Here is a 17,924-nt window from a genome sequence, read left to right on the forward strand (position 1 = left end):
TATCTAAACCTATCTCAATCTACCCCTTACCGATCACGTAGAAAATTGCAAAAAAAATCCCACATTATCTTTATTCATCCCTTAACTACCTCCCGTAATTATTTTTATATAGTCGGCTCTTTATCTAACTTGAAAAAAATTATTTCCTAAAAAATTCCCAATAAAAAGGATTTTGTATCCAACCTACCCCAACCTACCCCTGACCGATCTCGTAGAAAATTATGAAAAAAATCCAACATTATCTTTATTCATTTTTCAACTACCTCCTGTAATTATTTTTATATAATCGGCCTTTTATCTAACTTAAAAAAAATTATTTCTCTAAAAATGCCAGTAGTTTTGATTTACTAATGCAACAAAAAAGAAAAATTGTCCTTTAGCAACGGGTAAACAACATTAATAGAAAAATTAATTAATTAAACAAAGACTGTAACTCAAAAAATGTACTGGAAAAATATAATTATAAAATTATAAATAAATAAAAAGACAATTATTTTATTGTGTTTAATTTTTTAACATCATTTATTCGTTTTAAACGAAAAAATCGACAATGTCAATTGAATATTTTTGATCATTTCAAGGATATCATTCTTTTTTTTTTTTTTCAAATAAAATTTAAGAAAGATACAATGTGTTCCCTCGCAAAATCAGTTTTTTTTTTTTTCATTTTTTTCACACCTATATTATCTACAATGATATTTTTTTTTTTTTCTTGTGTCTATGTATACAACCAGCTTTTTTTTTCCTCATTTTTAAATACAATTAATTTAATTTTTTAATTTTTTCTAAGTTTCAAATTTAATTCGTCATTTATCATCTGTTCGATCCATTGAATTTATTTACACGTTTTATAATTTTTTTATTTATTGCTAATTCACAAAAAAAATTCACGCACAAGATTTTTTTTTTTTTAATTATATTTATCATTTTTTTAAAATATATTCATTCTCATTCTCATTCTGCCAATTTACATATTTTTTTTCTCACTAAAAGTAAAAGAAAAAAAAAAAAAAAAAAATATGCAACTTTGGCTTTTCGTCAATTTATTTATAATTTAACTTTTTTTTTTTTTTATAATATCGATGTTTATTATTTATTATCAATTATTATTCCATGACCTCTTGCGAGTCTCTCGTATATTTTCAATTAAAAATAATATGATATACTAAATAAAATTTTGTGCGAATTGAATATTTAAAAAAATATAACTAGGATTAAAAATAATTATAAAACATTTAACCGTAAATTATATATTAATAAAACATTTTTCATTTGAGTTTGAGACTCGCGTTTATTAGGCCGTGGATGATTAAGAAATATTTTATTTTTAATTACAATATCATTTTTCTTTTTATTAATATGTTTTTTTTTTTTTTTTCAATTGTTTATAATTATTTCGTGACAAAGAAAAACATTAACATCAAGACAATTTACGTGAAAACTCGGTGGTTCTATGTAGAAAAATAAAACACCACCGAGATAAATCACATCTTTGAACAACAATATATATTATTTATAATTTTTTTATCTCAGAATTTTTATTGTATTCTCATACATGTCACACATATAATTTTGACTTTTTATTTTTATTTATTTCAAATAGTTCAAAGAGTTTACTTTTTCTTTATGTATTTCTCTTTGATATTTGTACAAATATGAATTTTTCAAAGCTCGAGTAGTTCATATCAATGATTTGTCAGACGTACATGCGCAGAAGTTTACTAGGAAATTTCTATTACACAAATACATGCTTGATATTTTTTTTTTGGTTCATACATACCCAACTACATTCTCAACAAGCTGCAGTATTACATGAACTCATTTTTTTTTTTTTTTTATTTAGTTTTTCATTATCGGGATTATCTTACGCCATGTCAGTTTAAATGTGAAAACGTTCGGCTCAATATTTTAATTGGTATTTCGTCAAAACACTTTGATTATAAATTTTTTAATTATCTAAAAATCATCCATTTATATTATACAAGTAATACATTGATTTTTTACTACTATACTTATTTTTTTTTTTTTTTTCTTTTAAGTCAAACTATATCATGGACAGAGTTATCACAAACGTGAAGAACGTTTTCGATTTGATTAAATTTTTTTTTTTCATTTGTTTTTTATTATTAATATTTAAAGAAAAATTTGAATAATTATTTTTTTTTTATTATTCATTTGTCGAATATGATAGTGATGATAAATTATTATTTATAAAAAATTAATGGAAATTAAAATATTTGAAAATTATTAATTTTTTTTATAAATTTTGATTAACTATGAGAATAATATTGAAGTTTTTTTATTTATCTATATTTTGATATTTAAAAATTAAAATAAAATTGATTGTTCTAGTTTTATCATTGAATACTTGAAATATTTATTCTAAATATTTTTAAAAATTTTATAATTAAATAAATAAAATGAAAAACGTGAAAAAAAATTTAAAGAGAAAATTTTTTATGATAAATTTTAGTATTTAAAATTTAGCTAATTTAGCTAAATTTAATTATCAATTTTAAATACCAGAATTTTTCTGTAATAAAATCATTTTTATAATACATCTGAAATGAAAATTAACTTAGAAAAAAAATACAGTCAATAAAAATTAAATAACAATTAAAAATTAATATAATTTTCAAAATTCAAGTCTTAATTATCCAGAATATATATTTCTAATTATTTAAAATAATTATAAAGCTATACTAAAATTTAAAATTTGGTCATAAATCTTCAACAGTTTACAATTTTTTTTTTTGACTGTAAAATCAACAACAAATACGTTCTTCTCGTTCAATATTAAATTCGATAATTTAACTGTTCAAAATTAGAGTTAATTTTTTTCTTTCCATATACTTTAAACATCATCAGTTAATTATTTCAAAACAGCATCATTAATTCCCACAAATTTTCTCCAAGCAAATTCTTCATAAAATTTAAAAAAACAAAATAATAATTTAATCTATATAAATCCTCTATTTCCATAGTAAAATTAATTCGTCATTTTCGTTGATTAAATTATTTTTCGTTACACTATTCATTGTCTCTAATTAAAAACAAAAAAAAGCTGATTCATTAGCATTATCATTATAAATTTTTGTCATTTAATTATCACTTTAATTATCATTCAATTCTTGTCAAATTATAATTCAAAATTTCGTTGATATTAATTATAAATATATGTCAAAAACAATATATAATTTAACGATCAGAAAAAGAAGTTAAATTATTATAATTAAAAATTTGTTTGATGATTTTACAATGAGGCAATAATTACTTATCGGCAATAATCTATCCTTCAAATCATGACAGTACAATAACAACAATTCAATCCAATCACAGCTGCTAATGAATCCCCTTACAAATCATTTTTACAACAAAAAAAAATGTCAACTTTAAAATGAAATTATTAAAATTCTACATGTTTAATGAAAATATAAATGATTAATTACTGATAGATGATTGGATGCGCTGGTACAACTGGAAGATCACTGTCCAGTCTTAAATAAACTCCATTTTTAGATGTTAAATAGTGGGTTAACAGTTGACCTTTACCCTTGACAAATACCATTCCTCTTTGTTCAAAACCATAACTAAAAGGTTCAAGGATTTTTCTTGTTTCGTCCGTGACCTAAAAATGTCAATGTTTATATATATATTTTTTTTAAAATATAAAATATGTTTGTAGATAATTTATGATCTAATTTAACTGACCTGTATGTGTCCAACTTTTCCTGTACTTTCCATTCTTGATGCAACATTAACAGTATTTCCCCAAATATCATAATGTGGTTTTCTAGCACCAATAACACCAGCAGTTACTGGACCATGATTTATTCCCATTTTTAATACAAAATGATTAAAACTTTGTTCATTTATAAGTGATAATGCTTTTTTTAATTCAAGTGCAAATTCAACAAGCATTGATAAATGATTCCATCTTGGTCCATCTTCTGAATCTTCATTTTCAGTTATTCCTGATGCTGCCATGTAAGTTGAACCAATTGTTTTTATTTTTATAATACATGCAAATCTTGGTTGATCCAGTATCTATCAAAAAAAATTAAACAACATATTAATTTAATGATTTATAAATAAAAAAAAATCATTTAGCAATTAACTTACTGCATCGAAATCTGAGATAACTTCATTCAAAAATCTGAGACATTCTAATCCTTGATTATTAATACTTTCTTCACTATAAAAATCAGCAAAATTTGGCATACTTGCAAATAATACACCAACTTCTGAATAACTTTGACTGTAAAGATCATCATGATGACGCATTGTTGATAAAAAATATGCAGCAACATGAGGTGGTAAAATATTATAAATCAATGCACCATTTCGTCTTTTCATATCAGCTGCTCTTTCACGTTGTGCAACAACTTCACGACCACATAAATAAAGTATTCTTCTTGCTTTTTCTGCCTAAAATAAATATAAATTAATCAAAAAATTAATTGATAATTATTTTAAAACAACAAAAGCCAATCAAACAATTATAATTGAATAAAAAAAGAAAAAGAAAAAAAATGATTTATATATTTTTTTTGTCTTTTTGCTAATGACATTATAATTTCAATTGTCTTTATTTAGAGCGTGAAAATTGTATTTGTGTTTACCAATTTATTTTTCAAATTAATTGACATCGATTATTTCTTTACTACCCATTCTCATCGTTTAACTAATTCAATCTCACGCGCATTCTCATGTTATCACAGATACAATTTCACTCAAAATATATACACATTTATTTATATCGATTATGTTTGATGGTTTGGAACAACAAGGGGATACTTTGATTGTTCCAAATTGAAAGATTGCTTAATTGCTTCATTCACATGTAAAAATAAATATATCATTTGTATAAAAAAATAAAACGATTGTCACGATTTGATCGTAAATTAAATACTAAATCGACAATTGTTATTATTTTATTGCTACAGTATTTATTTATTTATTTATTTATTTATTTATTTATTTATTTATTTATTTAAAAACTTACATATCTGGCAACAGCAACGAGTGTCGTTGCAACAGTCATCAATACTGCTGACAATGAATACTTGAGAGGAAATGGTACTGGATCAGCTGAATATGAAGAAGCATCTTCACGATCTAACCCACCACCAAGCATCGAAATATTGATGAAACATTGTGCACCAGCAAGCATAAACATCATGACTGATTTACCAAGATAACTAACATAAGCTGGCATTGAAATAACAATCAATGCCAGGACACCAACATAAGAATAATACGATGGAAATGGACATTTTGTTGATTTTATTGATGCATTTGTTGGTGGTACTTGTTCATCAATTATTGCACAATTACCCTGAAATAATATTAACATAATAAAGCAAAAGAAATTCTTTATTTTTCATGTTTAATTGGGAATTTCAAGTACCATATCAAGAAGAAGAAATATACTGAGTGAAAATATCATTAATAGTGCAAGTGTTCGACGAAGCCATCTTGCTCTAACTGCACTTCCTAGACATGTTGCACCAGCAAGTACAATTGCAAATAATGATACAACACCAGCACCTCCCCATGTAAAAAGACCCCAAGGTTGTATCCTCCATATTGGTACAGCACAAATAAGAACTAATGGTCCACCTTAATAATAAATAAATATATTATAAATTAAGTTAATAAAATAAATATTATTTAAAATTATTTACCAAGCAATGAAAGTGGTGAAAATGCTTCACCAGAACTGTGAAATGCTGTCTCAACATTTGGATCTTTAAATTGAAGTGTTAACCATGATGCATGATCCTTCAGTTTTGATCGACCATCTTTTTAAAAAATAAATACAAAATATAATTAATTATAATAAAAAAAAAAAAGAGGAAATTCATCATAATTGATTGATCTCCAAAGAGGGAAAAAAAGTAAATTAATTATATTAAATTGACGTGGAGAAATTGGATTTTAATAATGATAAAATTTCAAACCTCTGTTGTCAAGTTCTTTACGTAATCGTTCACGAAAATCTTTTGAATCTTCACGATTATTTATGCTTTCTGAATGATCAATTATTCCTTGTGATGTTTCAGCATCACTCAGTGATGTAACACTTCTATTTATACTTGGTTTAAATGGTTTAAGTGCTCTAACAATAAAATAAGTTACAAGACCAGCTTTTGCAAGTGCTTCTTCACGATTTTCTCCGTATGCTGGTTCAACTTCAAATTCATCATTGAGAAAACTCAGTGTTGTATTTGAAATATGAACACGTCTTTAAATAAAAATTAAAAAATAAATTAATATTCATACAGATAAAATATATTTAATAATTTGATTTAAAATTATACCCAGCTTTTCCACTGCTTTCCATTTTATTTGCAAGCTCAACATCTTTACTGTAAACATCAAATTGCCATTGTCTTTGACCAAGCACACCAGCTAATACTGCACCAGTATGAATACCAACTCTCATATCAACTGGACTATTTGTTTTTGCTTGAACATATTTTATTGCTTTCACCATTGATAAACCCATGTGAACTGATAATATTGCATGATCACGTCTTTCTACTGGTGCTCCACTTATGCAGTAATAACAATCACCCAGAATTTTTATTCTCAATTGTTCGTACCTGTATAAATTATCATTTTTAAATAATTTTCATTATTAAATGTTAATAAAATTTATTGATGTTTATTTATTCAATGGAAAAAAAAGCTCTATATTAAGCTTAAAATGGTTTTTTTCTTATTTCATTTTGTCATAGTTTTAATTGGTAAAAAAATTTGAGAATTTAAAATCATTTTTCAGTAGTACAAGTCAAGCATGTCAGACCTAATTTCATTTAACTTTTTTAAAACAATTTTTAGATAAAGAAAAATTTAATAATCTAAAAGCTGGTATTTAAATTCTTGGAAAATGGAACATGATATTTTAATTGTTGATGGAATGTTCGATTGAGTATATTTGAAATTCTCTACATATATACATGACCATTGATTCGAATAAATTCCACCCTAGTTGATGGACAAAGCATATCTTTCATCTATCAAAACCTTTGTCATCAAAACTACTCAAATATATCTTTAAATTCTCTAATAATTCACATACAACTTGATTGTAATATTCCTTCAGCTCTAAATAATACAACTGTCCGGAAAAAAGTATTTAAATATGATTTCAACAAAAGAATATTTCAAAGAAAAAAAATAGACTCATTCTATTAATTTCAAATGAAAAATAAAAGTCAAATTAAACCTAAATAGACTGTCAAATACAAGAATTAAAAAAGAAAACTATAATCAAAATAATTGTATTTACTTGAAAGAAAAAAAAAACCACAAACAATTTATCAGCTGTTTTTATTGCCTTGTCAAGAAATTTCACGTGCTGGAATGGAATAAACCTACACGAGGTGGTAAATCGATAGAAAAAAAAAAAAAAAGAATAAAGAAAAAAAAAAAAGGGAGTGTGATGTATTTGGGGTCAAATGAAATTGGAAAATAAAATGTAGTTTGTCTGTATGATACGGGTATTTACCATTCACTGAGTCGATCAAAACGAGCAAAAAGTTCATTGAGAATTTTGACGAGTTCACTGGCGCTGTAAGTTGATGATATAGCAGTAAAACCAACAATATCAGCATAAAGTATTGATACATTTTCATGACGTGACATATAAATTTTTTTAAATTGTGTATCAAGTGATGCACCAAGATCTTGTCTCATTTTAACAGCAACATGTTCTGGTAATACACTTAATAACAAACGTTCTTGTTCAGCACTTTGTTCTTCAATAACAAGTTGTGCTTGTAAACATTGACGTGTTTCTAAAAATGCACGACGTTGTTGAAATTCAGCTAATGAATAACTTGATGTACCCAATATTGCTGAACCCATTGACAATGAAACTGTAACTATCTGTAAATTATTTATTCAATAAATAAAATTAATATTTATTGAAAATTTATTTTATATAAAGCTATATTGTATTTATTGATTTTCAACATTCAACAAACTTTATATATACATAAAAAATAGACAAAAATAAAATAGATATGATTTTCAATTGCCTGAAATATATTGAAAGCTCTAAAAATATATTTTAAAGCTTGAAAATTTAATAAGCTTTTATTAAAATTAATTATTGTTTTAACACTTTGTAGTATTAATTTCAAAATTAAAGTATTAATTATTTAATAAAATTTTAGATGGTATAATCAATATGATATTTTAATATTATTATTCAAACTTTATTAATTATATCTGTCGAAATATTATTATTGTTAACGATCATTATCATGGTCTAATGAGCAACGTCATTTTGCTCTAAAGGTTTTGTTATGCTCAAGGGATATATGGTCAACTGTGCTTAATTAATAATCTTTCTAAATACAAAAGGATCTTTGACAAATAATTATTTCAATAGTTTATCCCTTTATCATAGTTTAATAATTATTATAACTTTGAGAGCTCAAATGTGCGGTTATTTATTCACGTATTTTGATGCTTTATTTTATTGAAACTACCGCATTAATTATACTTGGTAATTTACGTGCATGTTGAAAGCATCACTAAATTTTATGTCGTATGTACTAAAAAACTATGAAATTTTTTTTTTATTACAGTTGATATTTATACTGATGAATTTAATTAGTTATTTGTTTTTTTATTGATAAAATTAAAATGAGTTGAGTTAAAAATCTTAGAAGCTTGGAATTTACTGTCGGATAAATGAAAAATATTTTAGTTCATTTTTTATTGATTAAAGGACAATAAAAAGAAAAAAAAAAATAATAAAAATTTGTTGAAATATATTACTCTTTGTTTTGACAATGAATTTTTTTTCGTTTATTTATAAAAAATATAATGTCTATTATTGGTGAACAATAGTTTGATAAATATCATCAAAACTCTTATCTACTCTATCAATAGTGTCTAACTATTTGAACCTTGAACTCATTTAAAAAAAAAAATACTACTTTGTATTCAACTTGACATTGTTTGTCCTCAATTTCATAAAAAAGCCAGTGCCATGGAAAAAACTGAGGATATTAAATTTTATAGCTTATATATGCAAAAGAAGATCAAAAGTTCAAAGAAAAAAAAAAAAGACTGATTAAAATAAAAAAGCTACAAATATTATATAAAAAATTTGACAATAATTAAAATAATTCTCTTTATAAAAAAAACAATAATTAAATGTAACATACCAAGACGTCAATTGGTGTTTGAAAAGGATTTTTACCAAGGCCAACAACAGCAACAACATATGTAGTAACAGTACCAAGTGCAAGTAAAGCACAATGTAATAATCTAAGTGGTAATGTTGCAAATAATAAATAAATTAATAATAATAACCATCCAAGACTGTCTCTTTGTGTGACATCTGGTTTTAAAAATAATTGTACAAGTAATTGTGCTGTTGATAAATGCCATGCTAGATGTGGTAATGCTGACCATAATGTATTTCTAGCAGTTGTACCACGTTCAGCAATTGCTAGTAAACCAAGATTAAGTCCCATAAATATAGCACATACACCACGTGCTTGTAATTCTGGTTCTGGTGATATTATTGTATAAATATCATAAAAAATTGCTGATAAAAGAAAACAATGTAAACCACCACGACGTTGTTGTAATGATGATGCACGATAAACTCTTTCCAATTTTTCACATGAAAAATTTGATTTAAATAAACTTGAGGGTCTACCTGATTTTAGGTATGACTCCTCATTTGGCAATATATGTTTATGTGATGGCATTTTTATTATTTTAATTATTATCTTTCTTTTTATAATTTATTTTTTACATACTTTCGTATATGACCTTGATATTTATACATCTCTCTCATATCTACATCATCAAATTATTTCAAGGTAAACATTTTTTCTTTTCACACCATTCATTTGAATTATACAGAAAATTATTAATTTTGTTTATCAACATTATTATTTTCATTTTCTAATAATTACCAAATATATTTATCATTTTTTTTTTTTTTCTATTTAATTAATAATAATATTATCAATTAAATTTATATCGTTGATTTTTTTTTTTTTTTTTCATTACTATATTTTGCAATATTAATTTTTTTACACTATATCACTTGAACACAAATTTGTTTTTTACATAAACAAAGATAATAATAAAAACAAAAAAAAAAATAGAATAAACAAAATGTACTATATTAATTAATTAATTGTTGAAATTTAATTTTTTTTTTTTTAAATTTTATTGTTGTTAATGTTGGTGTAAAGATATAGTCATGTTGTTACCGTCTATGTACGATCATAAGGGTCACTTTGAACAGTGTCTTAAATGCACCGCCCGCGCGTGCGGGGGACTGCCCGGGTTACTACCAGTTTTATCCTTAGTTTCTTGATTGTGGGGTATTTTTGCTCACGGGCAAACTCCCGACTATCACCGGTGCTATCCGATTTTGTTAACAATTTCTATTCGTTCAGTCTTGCGCTATACTGTATAAAACCCACCCTGGGTCGATATCAAAACCATCATCCCCCGCGTACACACACACACACAAATACCATTCAACCAAGAGGTTATGTTGAGTTTATTTAAGTGTGTACATGTGAGTGAGTGAGTGAGTGAGTGAGTGAGTGAAAAAGTTTTTTACAATCCCTTTTTTTTACCTTCAGTGTCCTCGGTACTTTCCCCTTGTAAAAACTAAGACTTTTTTATAAATTTTTTTATTCTTTGTCACACTTTACCTTTCTCAGAGACATTTTTTTTTTTTTTTTCACTTGAATTTCCTTGTTTTTCTTTTTGTCTTTTTTAATTCATCTATTTTTGTGTTTATTTTTCTTAATTATTTTTTTTCTTTCTTTATTCTGGTTTTTATATCACTCATTTTTTTTTCTACTTTTAAAAAGTTTCCACTTGTACATATCACAAGGAAATATTATCTCTGCGATTGTTATGATGACACACATATACATCGATAGACAACTTGACCTTAAGATATTTTTTTTTATTCTTTTCCTGGTTATTAATAAAAAAATAATAATATTTAATTATTATTTTGAAATTTACACGTGTTTGATTATTTAAATTGTTGGAAATTGAACAAAAAAAATTTCATCGGTTTCAGGAAAACATAATAGAAGTAATTAATTATCTAAAAAAAAGCTCAACGACAGCTGTACACTTGTAGTTGTTATTTTTTTATAAATTTTTTAAATAGTAATAATAATGAATATAAAATTAAATTTTTTATATAAATTTATTCCATAAATTAAAACAATAATAATTAATAATTTTTGACATTATTTCCGTGGAAAAAAAAGCACAAAAAAAATATAAAATTCAAGCTTTTTATTTCTTTGAAAAGAGAGATTAGTAGAGATTAGTTAACGTTTGAAAAAAAATAAAATATTAATCAGTCTAAAACCAGCTACTCAAAAGGCTTTTGTTTACAACAAAATATAATGAAGAAATAAATACAAAGCCTGTCTTTTTTTTTTTAATCAAATAATTGATAATACTCAATTGTAAAATTGAAAGCATATACTCGTTGAAAATTAATAATTACTAGCTCGTTAATCGTGAAAATATAATTAGCGTAAATATAGCCATACATTTTTAATTTCCGGCTAAAATTTTCTTCGATAAATAGAATAATTGAAGCTAAATATTGGATCGATGATCAACGAACTGGAATGCCAGCACAATGTCAAAGGCCAAAGATAGACCCTTGATTGAAACATCACAGAATAAAATTTTTTTTTCATCTAACGGTTAAAAAAAAAACATCTAAAAATAAAATACAAGCTTTTTTTTTTGAGTTGATGTAAAAAAAGGTATTTATTTTATATTGTTTAATCAATATTTTACTAAAAAAAAAAAAGCTATAAAAATATATTGATAGAGAATAATTAAAATTATTGTGCAAGTGCCATTTTCAACATCTCTTCTTGTACAATATATCCAACTTGATACATTTCTTTGACAATTTTTGGCTTTTGACTCAACGAGTCAATCCATTTATAGTACGGTAATTCTTCATTAATTCCACCATATTTTTTCGGTAAATATTCCGGAGAAATATGAGCGTGTAAACTTGACATATCATCACCATGAAAATACACACGATCTTGCATTTTTTTATTCAACAATGGTTTGAACATTGAATATATTATATCAAATATCCAGGATTGATGAATAATATGAATTGCATGAGTTTTCATTGGAAATGATGTTACCATTAATGCCATTACCATACTGGCAATCTAAAATAAAAATAAATTAAATGAATAAGTATTTAAAAAATTATAAAATATTATTTAATTCATGTAAAATTTAAATGACAATATTTATTTACCTGTGGTGTGATTGACCATGCATGTGCCATTGTTATATTTTGAAGGTCAAATAAAACAATACCACCAAGTATTTGTGCTCGTGGTTCTAAAACACCAAGCTCCAAAATAATAACAGTTGCTTTAAATATTTCTTCAAGGCTATATTTTTTAGGATCCCAATTTCCAATACGATAAATCATCATTCTTCGTCCACATTGAGTTCTATATGCTGGTACTGTTACCACATCATCATCACCAATATGACGCATTTTAAGTGGATCAACATTTTCATGTATTGATGGATTTTGTTCCTTAAAATCGCAGTATCTTACAACCTATATATTAATTTAAAATAATTATATAAATTAATTTAATTTTAATTTCAAGTATTTTAAATAATAGCAAATAATTAAAATTATTTTCATATATTGTTCTGGAGAAATAATTTTTCGATTGGGTTTAATTTAACACTTGGATTATTTTTATAAATTCAACTCGGTAAAATATTCTGTAAACTTGATATCCTTGTGACAGTCTAATCAATGGAATCAGCCTACAATGACGCACGAAAATATAAAAAAATAAATATCAACTTTGTGTATATAAATCTATTTTTTTTATTTTTTAAATACATATATAATTTATGACTAATTTGAAAAATTGACTCTCCTTGCCACTCTTACATAATTAAGGTTTTTTTTTTTCATCAACACGCATGTAAAAATTAAAATCCAATCATCGTAATCAAGCTGGCTACATACAAATATCAACAATACTATTATTTTGTAATAAATCAGATACTTGTTATCATGATGATGTGATAACTCACCAATCGATGGGCACGATGTACATTGAAACTTCGAGCACGTAGAAATCTAATGAGAAAAGCATCGTCCATTCGATGTGGGTCACACTCACCTCTTTCTGTTAAATTCAAATGCCTCAAATTAAAAAACCATATATATTTTAAAAAATAAAATTCATTAATTATTTATATTTGAGAAAAAAAAATTTGTAAATAATTACTTTGCATGTTTGGATATAAATTATAAAAGTTTAACTAATTTTTTAAATAATTATGTATAATTATACTCTAAATGTATTTTTTTTTTTTTGATAATGTTAATAAAATTTATGAATTTATTTGTATCGTATTGATGACCAATTGATTGATAAAAAAAATATAAATAATTTTTAAATTAATTCATGACCCGCCTATTAATTTCTCATTGCAATTATTGATTTCTTTGGATGATCTTTTTTTATTTCCTTCCTCTTTGAGTTATTAAAAATGATTGAAGTTTTTACAGACGTCTATACATCATGTGTCTTTTCTTTTCTCGCTCTCTCTCGAAAAAAAAATATATATATATTTATCTGTGAACGTAAATAATTGTACATAGGGTTATCATATGTGGTGAATGTCAAATCAGGACATTTTGCCTAGCCATCCACTCTTGTGTTCCAGTCCAGTTAAAAAAATCTCATCGGAACCATTAAAAACGACCGAATGCACATCAAATTGTCATAGATATTATTATTATTTTATGAGCTTTTGATGTGTATTTGGTCATTTTTTGTGGTTCCTATGAGATCTTTTCAACTAGGAAAACCAAATTCAAACATAATGCTGAATGATGGTATAGTAAACGAAGGTAAATACGTTTGATTGAATTACAGAAAAAGTATCACACTTGAAAAACTTAACATTAACTGAGATAACGAGTAAAGTTACCATTTGCGAAAAACATATATTTTACAATTCTAATATCGAACGAATTATTCATTACCTCGGATTGAGAATAATCATACTTATAACAATCAACAATAGCTGAGATTATGTTACAGATAGGGTTACCATATGCGAAGACCATATTTTTAAAATACAATTTTATAGAGTAACACAAAAAAACCGTACGCGAAATCCTACTTGGACACGTACTGATTTTGAAACGAATGTCCTCATCAGTCCTGATAATATCCTTTTCATATCAAATGTCCGGATTTGGCAAAATTTTTTTTTTCCAATTAATCTGATATTCCTGGTGGAAATATTTCTCCGTGATTATATTCTCAATTTCTTCTCAGTAACTCCAAATTTTCTCCGAAATCGCTGACGAGAAAAAATTTTTCGGCCTTTTCTCCGAAAGACTTGGGTGAAGAAACGTTCGGAAAAATTTCTTCGAATCAAGAATATTTTTCTCCACTTTTCTCCACGTTAGTCTTTTCAGAGAAAGGGCGGAAAAAGTTCAGAAAAATTGATTCCTCATTTCTCTGCATGAGGAAAATATGCATCATTTCAAATTTATAAATGAATAAATAGGCATTTTTTCAGTTTAATTTTGTGTTAAAGCTTGTTTTTTTTTTTAAATAAAATTTTTTTGCTAAGCAAAATTTCCTGATTTGAGATTTGACACATATGGTAACCCGATTGAAAGACATTTTCTATGAAAATAATCTTGATTGACACGAAAACTTTTACAGTGATCCTTTTTTTTTTGGTTAACGACGTTTTAACTTAAGTAATTTAATTTTTTGTTTAGAATTTCTGGACTCTTTTTTCCCTGGTGAAAATAATCTGGCAGATTCTGTCAGATTATTCTGCCAAATTCTGCCAGATTATTTTCGGCAGGGTGTTTACAGATTATAGTAAACAAATCCATCAATAGTCAAATATAGAAAAAAAAAAAAAATTCAATTTGATAGTTTTTTTTTTAGCCAAATCTTATTAAAAAAAAATTTAAGTAAATTATTATTTTTTTTTGATAATGTCAATAAAATTTATGAGTTTATTCGTTTCGTATTTATTAATGACCAATTGATTGTTAAAAAAAATATAAATAATTTTTAAATTAATTCATGACCCGCCTATTAATTTCTCATTGCAATTAGTCATAAATGTCATGGTGTTTGCTATTTTACAAAGTCATATATGATTTTATAATTATTACCGTATATCATGTCACGGAGGTCTTGGAGTGTCTGACACTTGACCTCATCCGATTCGCCGAGTTCTTGTTTGGCATACTCCATGACTTCTGGAGGTGGTGGCTCTTCAAGATCCAAGTCACATTCTTCCTCTTCATTATCACTAATATCATCATTTAATTTTGTTAATTTTTCTTTAGATTCATACATTGTATCACCCAAATTATTATCTGATTTTTCATCACGACCTCTCAATAACATTGACTCCAACATTTTTTCTAAATCACCATTGTCTTGTTCAATTTTTTTTTTTCCTTCAATTTTTTCATTGTCCAAATTAATTGTCCTAAAATTTTTTAAACTTAATAATTTATTCTTTTTAAAATTTAATTATCATATTACAATTTTAATTACCCGTCGTTATTTCCATTGTAATTCTCCTTCACTTGCAAAATTTCAGTATCAATTTTCGACATTAAAAATGATTATTATTATTGTTTTTGACAAGTCAACTGTGTGGTTATATTAAAACTGAATTTTAATGTCTATCGTGTTTTTATAAATAATAATAAAAATTGCAAAGTAAATTTCCCCCACTTGATTATTCAAAGATAAGTGTACGTTCAAAGGTGCAGTAATTGTTGATTATAATTATAATTTGTTCATATTTTTCTGTTGTAATAATCAATATACTTTAACTGCATAATTTATTAGTTATTTTATTTTCCTGTATTTCTTCCTTTTTATGAGATCCACTTGAACAAAAAAAAAAAATATTATTTATGAGTAAAGAAAAAGAAACAGCATCATGTACATGATAGTAAAAATTAGCTGAGAAAAAAATTTATATAATTTTTTTAAATACATTTTCAACAAGTAAATTTTATTACTGTCAATAAAAAATTTATTCACATCAAGTCTTTATTTACAATTTCCCTTGTTTATCATTTTTTTTTCCGTTTGAAATACCTATAAATATGTTAATTGAATTTTTAGATTATGTTCATTAAAATAATGCAATAAATTGCGTTTGATATATTGGGATATAATTTGTGTTTGAGATAAAATTTTTTATATAAAAAAAAAATATTTAGAAGCTCTTGTTAATAGTTTTTTATAATTTTATTTTTTTATTATCGAAAGGTTTGAAAGTTTATATACAAATTTAAAATCCATCTACAGCAAAACTGCTATTTAATTTTTTTAAATATATCTATGATGCAATTCACTTTGATACTTAAACTAACCACAGAAAAAAAAACATAATATATAAAAAATAAATAAGTGTCTCGTAGAGTGACGTCTGAGAATACGTGATTGACCTACTGATGCAATTTTTTTTGCGTACCAGTTGAAACTTGGTTGCACGCGACTTGAAAATTGCAAAATAGTGAATGAGTCAAGTGAAAGAAAAAAATAATCATACTGTTTTATACCACAGAATAACTATGTTGTAAAAAATAATTTTATTATATTTTGACTTGAAAACAATACTTTAACATTAAAACAAAATTTACTGATAATAAATTATTTACACATGACAAACAGATTCGCATATAGTAAATAAAATTCTACAATATATCACGAGTATTATTTATTTTTTTTCATGTGTTAATTTTCAACAAACAAAGGACAATTAATATTACTTGAAATGAAAAAATACCAACAAGTATATTTCACAATAAACTCTGATGACGCAACTAAATAAAAAACACACAAAAAATATTTTTATTGCACATGATAATTGATAATTATTATCACCAAGATAACCAAATATTTACGCTAAAAAAATTAATAAATAAATAACAAACCGTTGATAAGCTGAGTCAAAAATAAATATCACAATTTTTTTTTTTTTCTACTTTCACTTGATTGTTTAATTTTATTTTGTTTTTTTAAAAAAAAAAATTACTTTATCAATTGATTATAAAAAAAAAAATGAATAAATATTTAATTTAAAAATTACAGAACACAGTGAGCATGTTAACTTGTTGACTCGTTGATTGGTTATGCAATGAGACTGACTTGGTGTCTGTCCAGCTCCAATGGTGAAAGAAAAACCTCTTACTCTTGTGAATTGTGATACGCTCGTCATGGGCAACTACACACCTTTTGAAGTCTCTTTAAAAATCTAACACAATTTATACATCGTTAATATTTTTGTGCCCACATATCATTGTTAATAGTATAGCTAAATAAAAAATATCAAAGTTATGATAATTAAACTTGATGGTACAGTTACTTTTATCTTGCTCTTCTAATCAACAGATAAATTTAAATAAACACTTTTTTTTTTTTACCATTGCAAATACTATTTTTTGTATTGTTAACGAGAAATTTCTACAATGTATTTTATTTTTAAGAGACTATTTTACAGGTGTGGCTATATTAGCTAGTTCATATATTTTTATTTCACCAAGTTCCCATAAACTTTCACACACAAAACATGGGCTATAATTAAATTTTTTAAATTTCCTACACAATAAAATAGATGATAAAATAAAGACAAAAAGCTCAATTTATTTAATAATAAAAAAAAATGTTTTTTTAATAATTTTAGATACAACTTTGTTGTTATACTTTTTAGATACATTCAGGTCGAATCGTAAAATATTTGACTGAAGTTTTGAGACTTTGGAGTGTTGTAAAAAAATAAAAAATAAATAAAATGAATGAGGAAAGAATTTTGCAGTCAAACTG

At 25.0% G+C, this 17,924-nt stretch overlaps 2 protein-coding genes across 7 annotated transcripts; both read right to left on the reverse strand.

Moving 5' to 3' along the window:
• Positions 1 to 1,042: 1,042 nt before the first annotated feature.
• Positions 1,043 to 10,012, reverse strand: LOC122853229 (adenylate cyclase type 3-like). The gene is made up of 10 exons (XM_044153564.1): positions 9,189 to 10,012; positions 7,517 to 7,896; positions 6,324 to 6,608; positions 5,964 to 6,247; positions 5,688 to 5,804; positions 5,411 to 5,622; positions 5,006 to 5,338; positions 4,123 to 4,428; positions 3,712 to 4,047; positions 1,043 to 3,628 (listed from the first exon to the last, which is right to left on the reverse strand). The coding sequence occupies exons 1-10, from the start codon at positions 9,738 to 9,740 to the stop codon at positions 3,446 to 3,448; spliced, it is 2,988 nt and encodes a 995-aa protein (XP_044009499.1). The 5' UTR covers positions 9,741 to 10,012; the 3' UTR covers positions 1,043 to 3,445.
• Positions 10,013 to 11,297: 1,285 nt separating this feature from the next.
• Positions 11,298 to 17,425, reverse strand: LOC122853258 (alpha-tocopherol transfer protein-like). Of its 6 annotated transcripts, none has more exons than XM_044153618.1 (6): positions 17,036 to 17,425; positions 15,639 to 15,979; positions 15,248 to 15,570; positions 13,126 to 13,220; positions 12,317 to 12,631; positions 11,298 to 12,224 (listed from the first exon to the last, which is right to left on the reverse strand). In XM_044153618.1, exons 2-6 carry the CDS (start codon positions 15,698 to 15,700, stop codon positions 11,877 to 11,879), a joined length of 1,143 nt encoding a protein of 380 aa, XP_044009553.1. In that variant the 5' UTR covers positions 15,701 to 15,979; positions 17,036 to 17,425; the 3' UTR covers positions 11,298 to 11,876. The 6 variants fall into 6 exon arrangements, with proteins under 6 accessions (XP_044009553.1, XP_044009555.1, XP_044009551.1 ...); XM_044153620.1 differs by having other exon boundaries at positions 11,499 to 12,224; positions 17,191 to 17,425; XM_044153616.1 differs by having other exon boundaries at positions 11,499 to 12,224; positions 16,892 to 17,425.
• Positions 17,426 to 17,924: the final 499 nt, after the last annotated feature.

This window comes from Aphidius gifuensis, linkage group LG3 (assembly GCF_014905175.1).
Source record: "Aphidius gifuensis isolate YNYX2018 linkage group LG3, ASM1490517v1, whole genome shotgun sequence".
Taxonomy (NCBI): domain Eukaryota; kingdom Metazoa; phylum Arthropoda; class Insecta; order Hymenoptera; family Braconidae; genus Aphidius; species Aphidius gifuensis.

Bases quoted from the DNA above. Each gene is read 5' to 3' on its own strand.
- LOC122853258 (XM_044153618.1), bottom strand. From the start codon at position 15,700: ATGTCGAAAATTGATACTGAAATTTTGCAAGTGAAGGAGAATTACAAT. The intron at 13,221-15,247 runs GTAATAATTATA...TGAATTTAACAG, and splicing joins CCTCCGTGACATGATATACG to AAAGAGGTGAGTGTGACCCA. The intron at 12,632-13,125 runs GTGAGTTATCAC...ATTAATATATAG, and splicing joins TACATCGTGCCCATCGATTG to GTTGTAAGATACTGCGATTT.
- LOC122853229 (XM_044153564.1), bottom strand. From the start codon at position 9,740: ATGCCATCACATAAACATATATTGCCAAATGAGGAGTCATACCTAAAA. The intron at 4,429-5,005 runs GTAAGTTTTTAA...TATTTATTTTAG, and splicing joins TCGTTGCTGTTGCCAGATAT to GCAGAAAAAGCAAGAAGAAT. The intron at 3,629-3,711 runs GTCAGTTAAATT...TGACATTTTTAG, and splicing joins GAAAAGTTGGACACATACAG to GTCACGGACGAAACAAGAAA.